This window comes from Berghia stephanieae, chromosome 10, assembly GCF_034508935.2.
Source record: "Berghia stephanieae isolate SIO BIC M18660-M18661 chromosome 10, UCSD_Bste_1.3, whole genome shotgun sequence".
Lineage (NCBI taxonomy): Eukaryota > Metazoa > Mollusca > Gastropoda > Nudibranchia > Aeolidiidae > Berghia > Berghia stephanieae.
This window is the reverse complement of record NC_088369.1, coordinates 40,773,695-40,781,194: the sequence shown is the minus strand read 5'-3', so window position 1 is coordinate 40,781,194 and position 7,500 is coordinate 40,773,695. Positions and strand designations below refer to the sequence as shown.

General features: G+C 40.2%; 1 protein-coding gene across 1 annotated transcript in view; it reads right to left on the bottom strand.

Moving 5' to 3' along the window:
• LOC144981140 (uncharacterized) overlaps positions 1-7,500 on the bottom strand; it is a 66,179-nt gene that overhangs the window by 52,711 nt on the left and 5,968 nt on the right. The window contains exons 6-9 of the mRNA XM_078929287.1: positions 6,615-6,688; positions 4,155-4,316; positions 2,789-2,955; positions 1,316-1,431 (exon numbers count right to left, since the gene is read on the bottom strand). Coding sequence (XP_078785413.1) covers positions 1,316-1,431; positions 2,789-2,955; positions 4,155-4,316; positions 6,615-6,688 — 519 coding nt within the window. The remainder of the gene's footprint in view (positions 1-1,315; positions 1,432-2,788; positions 2,956-4,154; positions 4,317-6,614; positions 6,689-7,500) is intronic.

Below are 7,500 nucleotides of genomic sequence, written 5' to 3'. Positions count from 1 at the left end.
ATCAGTTTAACATTTAATTCGGCTTTTAAGCATCTGGTTCGTTCCGACACAATACCGTTCTGAGACGATGGGTCACAGTTTTGGTGGTCCCGATAACTCAGTTGGTAAAGCACTCATTTCACACGCAAAGAGACCGATCGAGATCGAGAATTTTTCCTGACCCCCCCCCCCCCCCCCCCCCCCCCCCCCCGTCAGTGACTGGGTAGCTGGGTCTGTCAGATCTTGCTACTGGACTCGGCTTTCTGCCGAAGAATGCAACAGACTGGTAAAGATGAGGAGAGATGTGGAAGAGTGGAGAACAGAATCTGTCAGATGTTGTGAGAGTAATATCATTTTTGGTGGTCCCGATAGCTCAGTTGGTAGAGAACACTCACTTCACACGCAAAGGGACCGAGATCGATCCCGGGTAAAGTCGAGAATTTGTCCTGACCCCTTAATCTGTCCACCCACCCTATCAGTGAGTGGGTAGCTTGGTAACTCTTAGATCTTGCTGCTGGACTAGGCTTAAATCTGAAGAATGCAACAGACTGGTACACAAAGAGAAAGAGAAACATTCCTTAAAGCACTAATCACGATTCAGATAGCCAACATATTTTAAATGTCGTGATGGATGTGTGAATGATGCAGTGATAGGCTTATATAATATTATAGCCAGTTGCAAACACATGACATAAGGAGCTGAAGACTGGGAAGAATGGTGAGCTATTTCCTGTCGAACTCTTCTGAGATGACACAGGCAGTAAGTAAAATTTACTAATAAAAAAAAGTCAATTTAATAAATAAATAAACAAATAAATAAGTAGATAAAAAAATTCCCTTTATTCATCCCCATGGGGAAATGTGTCTTTAGGGTCTATTCCAATGAAAGACTGGAATGACCCAGGCCCAGGCCCAGGCGTCAGCCGCAGTAAAGTAAGCTAGGGCGAGGTGACTTGCTCAAGGCCACACAGCGCGGCGGTTGATCGAACTCGGCACCTTTTGGGTACGAAGCAAAGACAGTTTCGTACGGCTGAGCCACGCTTATCTTAATCCGGCTCATTCTGGCATATTACCGGATTGACGCGATGGGTCACATTTTTATTTAAAAAACAAACAGTCATACTTACATCTTTACAGAACCCATTTTGAAGATATTGGAACATGGCGGAGTTACTGGAGTACAGCTTGGGTCACATTAAAAACCAAAAAAAAAAAAAAAAAAAAAATCCCAGTCATACATCTTTACAGAAACCGTTTTGTAGATATTGGAACATGGCGGAGTTACTGTAGTACAGCTTGGGTCACATTTAAAAAACAACATCCCAGTCATACTTACATCTTTACAGAAACCATTTTGAAGATATTGGAACATGGCGGAGTTCCGGTAGTACAGCTCTGGGTAGAAGGTGAAATCGGCCAGGCCAAACTCATACGACAGCGTCACGATGGTCGCTGATAAAAACAGAAAGAAAGAAAGAATGAACTTGAGCTTTGAGCTTAACAAGTAACTTAATACGAATCCTTTGGGGCTCACAACATAATTTATTTTTAATAAACAAAAAAATAAAAAGATAATAAACAAAATATAAGAAAGACAGAACAAAGAAAATACAGCCGACTCGGTCCTCTCATACGAAAAACAGATAAAGGGCAAAAAGTTAACATAATATTAATGTCAACGATACAAAGGGATGTAATCAATAATATTTTGTAGTACGTAACGTAACAACGAGTTACCTTCCATCATTGGCAATAGTCGTGGCAAGTCAGGGTGACAACGATTTGATAACATGATATTAATTTTTAATCCGATTGAGCTTTTATATAGCGCCATATCCACTAAACATGCTCAAAGCGCTTTACAAGGGGTTACTGGCCAAAAGCAACACTTAATATTTAGGACGAGACATGACGCCTGTTGGGCGATATTACAATTTTTGCGGACAGAGACAACACTGTTAACGGCCAGAGAATATGAGTAAAGAGCCTTTTCCAAGGACTCAACTATGCGACGAGCGAGGCAGATAAAGGTGCAAAATGTCAACGAATAAAAAAAAAAAAGTCAACGACAGGAGGGAAGTAATCAATAATATTTTGTAGTACATAAAGTAAATATTGAGTTACCTTCCATCTTTTGCACTAGTCATGGAAAGTCAGGGTTACAACGATTAAATTTGATAACAAGTGATATTACATTTTCTAGTTAAATTATAGATAGAATGAAGTTGACGTCACTCAGGTTTTTTTCGTATTGTTTTTTTTTTTCTTTTTTTCTTTCCATCCAATTTTATGAGTAATCCTCACTAATCTGTATTAACCAGACTACAAAAGTTCATGTTTACACATAGTTTTGAGTGTTGGTCCATTATATGTACTTCCGGATGGCAATATTGTGAGATTCTAAGATAAGCGCATACTAACTATACATATAGCCTTTCCTACATTACATGAGCGACACAATTATTCCATGGCGATCGTCTGAACAAGACGCAAAAATAACCAACTTACTGATTTTATGTCTAATTCGTGAACTTTGAGTGAGATTGATTAGCTATCATGAAAAAAAAATGTTTTCATTACATGACCGGAATAGGATTCAATAGTCTGATGTCACGTCTGTCCAGCAACGAGCAGTGTCAGCTATAAGTTAATGATGGCTACGGCTCGAGCCCTTCGGTCTTCTGTCATGACGTAGAAGTTAGAGACGTCTTCTGTAGTTGTTTCGTGTGACTATACATTGCGTTACTGATGCCAAAAACAAAAACAAAAACAAAGAACAAAACAAAAACATTAACGATGTTACACTTACGCCTCGGCGTGGTCATCGTCGAGGGCATCGAATCCGTTATCGTGGTCGTAGGCGATATGTCCGATGACGTCATCGTAAATATGGTCGTCTCCATCGTTTCCGTCGTCATCGTGGGAGGCATCAGCGTGTGTGGCGGGGGTTGGGTGGGGGTGACGCTGATACGATACCTGTGGGGTTCAGATGTGAAAAATAACAAACAAAAACAAAACAAAAACAAATTAAATCAAACCATATCTAGAAGACCGAAACAAAATAAAACTGAACTAGAAAAAAAAAAGCCACAAACAAACAAAAAAATTCTTAACGAGCAAGGACCTCACCCCCCCCCCCCTGCCCTACCTCCAACCCATACAAAATTATATCAACAAAAAATAACCAACAAAAACAAGCCAACAGAATATCGAATTGATAGATAGAATGAAGTTGAGGTCAATCCGGTCTTTGTTAATGTTTTTTTTTTTTTTGAACATTTTTAGTCTGGTTAATACAGTTTAGTGGGAAGTACCGTAGCCATCGTTATGTTACAGCCTGATACTGAAATCCAAAAGGACTGGCAGTTTGACGTCACTAGTGAGTTGTCGTTAGTAGAGCTCATGGAAACAAGTCATTTCATTGGTTGAACTATTGAATTCAACTCACGATTTGTTTTCTTTTGGAGCAAAAGTCTGGCATTTTGACGTCATTTTTTTGGTCAGTGTCAGGCTATAACTTTACGAAGGCCACGGAATTACTCATAAATGTGGAATAACAAAAAGCAATAGACATCTAACAAAGACCTGAGTGACGTAATCTTCGAACTATCTATCCAGCCGAGGTGACTGAGGTGCAAAATTTGAATTTTTTGTTGATGTAAAAATACATCTTGGGTTAAATTTTTACGTAGCATTGAGAAAACGTATTTCTATTTCAATTCGAATCGTTCTATTTTCACCTTTTATGTTAGCATCTTCACATAGTACCGTTTCAAGATAGCATGTCACATATAGCTATGTGGTCTTGTGGTATGACACTAGCTTTCGGATTGGAAGGTCCTGGGTTCGAGCCTCGCTTGGTGCATAGTTGAGTCCTTGGAGAAGGCTCTTTACTCACATTCTCTCACCGTACTCAGGTGTAAAATGAGTACCTTCTTGGCCGTTAACAGCGTTGTCTCTGTCGGAATAAAATGTAATATCGCCTAACTTGTCTCGTTCTACATGTTCCGTTTTACTGTTGGTCAGGGACATCTTGTAAAGCGCTTTGAGCACATTTAGTGATATAAAAACTCAATTTAATAAAGCTCAAATTATATTAGCTATAAAGCATCATTTGATCCAGATACTAATGCGAATTGATATCAGCTAAAGCAGTTTGGTGTAACGTTTCGTACCTATCCCTAATCAGCAACAGGTCGCCAACATCTAAGAGGGCATATCGTGGGATGTAGACTTTGGGTGCCTTGTACTCCAGGAATTGTCGGATGTTTTGCCGTAGGCCCTCGTGGTCTTTGATTTCAAATACCAGTGAGATGGTGACTCCCACTGGATTTGATCTGTGAGAAATATATATAGGGAATGAGATTAGCGGAAGAGTAGCGTCCCTTGATTGGACGTCACCCATAGTCTGTGAAGTCACCGGCGGAAAAGTTATTAGAGAGAGAACGTCATGTTGATTGTGCGCATGCGTCTCTCGTCCTCGCTTCCGGTGAAAGCGGCTTGAGACATTTCAAAACCAAATTGACGTACTCTCTGTAAGATGACGTCCAATCAAGGGACGCTACTCTTCCGCTAATCTCATTCCCTATAGATAGAATGCGCTTGGCCATGGAGTTCACAACATTGCCATCCGGAAGTATAACGGACCAACACACAAACTCTGTGTAACCATAAACTTTTATAGTCTGGTTAATTCAGTTTAGTGAGAACAACTCACAAACGCGGATGGCAAAAACAATAACAAAGGCCTGATTGACGTCATCTGCATACTATCTATAGGGTGTGATCATTGGATTAGTAGTGGTGGTAGTAAATGAATGAATATGGCTACGCAATCTCTATGGACGCTTGCTGTGAATGTGTTGCGTCATTTCGAGTTTATCAGTCTGTTTCTATTATCCAGTTAGTAATACGCTTCAACAGTCGTAACGTCACTTCCCTCGTAATGACGCATGGTAACTTAGTAACTGGCTATAAACTATCGGAGCAATGGCGGACGCCCTTATGAAATATTTCTCCGACGAGCATAAAAGCGTATCCAGAGGAAAAAAAACCATTATAAATCTAATCATGTTTTGACTTTTATAAATTCTGATCACAAGACATATGAAAAGTTCTAGCCAGCATGAAGAATAAAAAATTCCGATTTTCTTTGTTTAGAATCACAATGGCCGCCGTTGCTGGGCGACCTGACATCAGACTATTGAATCCAATTTGTTTTCATAAATCTCTGTCTAGTGCAAGTGTTCTTAGCTTCAGAATGTCATCATATGTGTTAGGTAAGGAGTGGTGGTAGTAGTAATAAAAAAAATTCCCATTATGCATCCGAAAGGGGAAATGCTTTCTCTAGGGTCTCTTTCAAGGGAAGACTGGAATAACCCAGGCGTCAGCCGCATAGTAGCGCCGCAAATTGGGTGAAGGAACATTTCACAAACTGCTGGGGCATTTATTTTTTAAAAAATGAAATAAAATAGAATTCCCTTTATTCATCCCCATGGGGAAATTTTTCTTCAGGGTCTATTCCAAGGGAAGACTGGAATAACCCAGGCGTCAGGCGCAGAGCAGCGCTGCAAAGTGAGCTGGGGCAAGGTGGCTTGCTCAAGGCCACACAGCGTAGTAGCGGCGGGTGATCGAACTTGGTATATTCCGGGTACGAAGCAAAGATCGTGCCGTTGAGCCAAAAAGCCCCTTAGTGGTGGTGGTAGTAGTAGTGGTGGTAGTGGTGGTGGGGTTGGTGGTGGTGGTAGTAATGGTGATAGTAGTGTTGGTAGAAATGGCGATGGTGGTGATGGTAGAAATGGCGATGGTGGTGATGGTAGAAATGGCGATAGTGGTGATGGTAGAAATGGCGATGGTGGTGATGGTAGAAATGGCGATGGTGGTGATGGTAGAAATGGCGATGGTGGTGATGGTAGAAATGGCGATGGTGGTGATGGTGCTGTTAGAAGTGATGGTCGTGGTGATATAGTTGTAGTGGTGGTGGTGGTAGTAATAGTGTTGGTCGTGATGGTGCTAGTAGTGCTGGTGGTGGTAGAAGTAGTGGTGTTATTAGTAATGGTTGTGGAAGTAGTAGTGGTGGTAGAAGTGGTAGTGCTGGTGGTGATGGTTGTAGTAGTGGAAGTAGTAGCAGCAGCAGCAGCAGCATCAGTAGTAGTAATAGTAGTAGTAGTAGTAGTAGTAGTAGTAGTAGTAGTAGTAGTAGTAGTAGTAGTAGTAGTAGTAGTAGTAGTAGTAGTAGTAGTAGTAGTAGTAGTAGTAGTAGTAGTAGTATATAGTAAGTATATAGTAGTAGTAGTATAGTAGTAATAGTAGTAGTAGTAGTAGTATAGTAGTAGTATAGTAGTAGTTAGTAGTAGTAGTAGTAGTAGTAGTAGTAGTAGTAGTAGTAGTAGTAGTAGTAGTAGTAATAGTAATAGTAGTAGTAGTAGTAGTAGTAGTAGTAGTAGTAGTAATAGTAGTAGTAGTAGTAGTAGTAGTAGTAGTAGTAGTAGTAGTAGTAGTAATAGTAGTATTAGTAGTAGTAGTAGTAGTAGTATGCTATTGGAAGATGTGTTATTATTTTAACAAATGGAATGTACAAAAGAGGTATAAAGAAAGTATCAATTTTTAAAAATGAAAATAGTATTATTACTCACGTATAGGACGTGATATTACAAGCCCTGTAAATGGCCTTGTATGGACTGTCTGAGGCCATGTACCATCTCCACATCTGTCGATGATAGAACACGAAATAGAAAAACATTTGCGTTTAATAATAGGGAGGAACAATAAATAACGTGATGTCATAATACTGGTTCCAATCTTCTTGGAAGTGTGAATCCAGTCCTTCGGGGGGGGGGGGGGGGGGGGGGGGGGGGGGGGGGGGAAACTGGTTTCACAGTGATGACATCTTATTTTCTAGCCAACATAACTGGTGGTTGTCAATAATGGCAATGGGAGCGATCTATATCCATGTTGTCGTCCAACCAAGTCATCAATCGCATGATTTGTTGCTGCCCAACGATTGGATATTTCTTAACAAATGTAAATACGCTGCTTTGTTTATGAAAATTATAAGCATACACATGTGTCAAGCTGAACAAATGACCAATCGTGATGTTAGATATTTCAAAAAACTGTGAACACTTTTCACTATGCGGGTCACTTTGAGCACATATTCCAATGTGACCAATGATCTCGAGCACATGTAAATGTAATATAGATCATGCAAATTCATCTTCGCTCTTTTATGCCCCTTAATCATTGGAAACTGCCTATACATCCTGCTAAGTAAATAGTAATGCTATCCAATGATTCCATTTAATTTGCAACTTATTAAGGTCGACGGGAATTAGCTGGAATCGCGTAGAGTGCTCAATTAGTTTCTTGGAGCGAATAGCCTTCAACAGCCGTGACGTCACTTCCCTCGTAATGACGCACAGTAACTTAGTAACTGGTTCTAAATTATCGGTACAATGGCGGACGCCCTTGTGAAATACTTCTCCGACGATAATAACAGTGTATCCAAAGGAGAAAAATAAT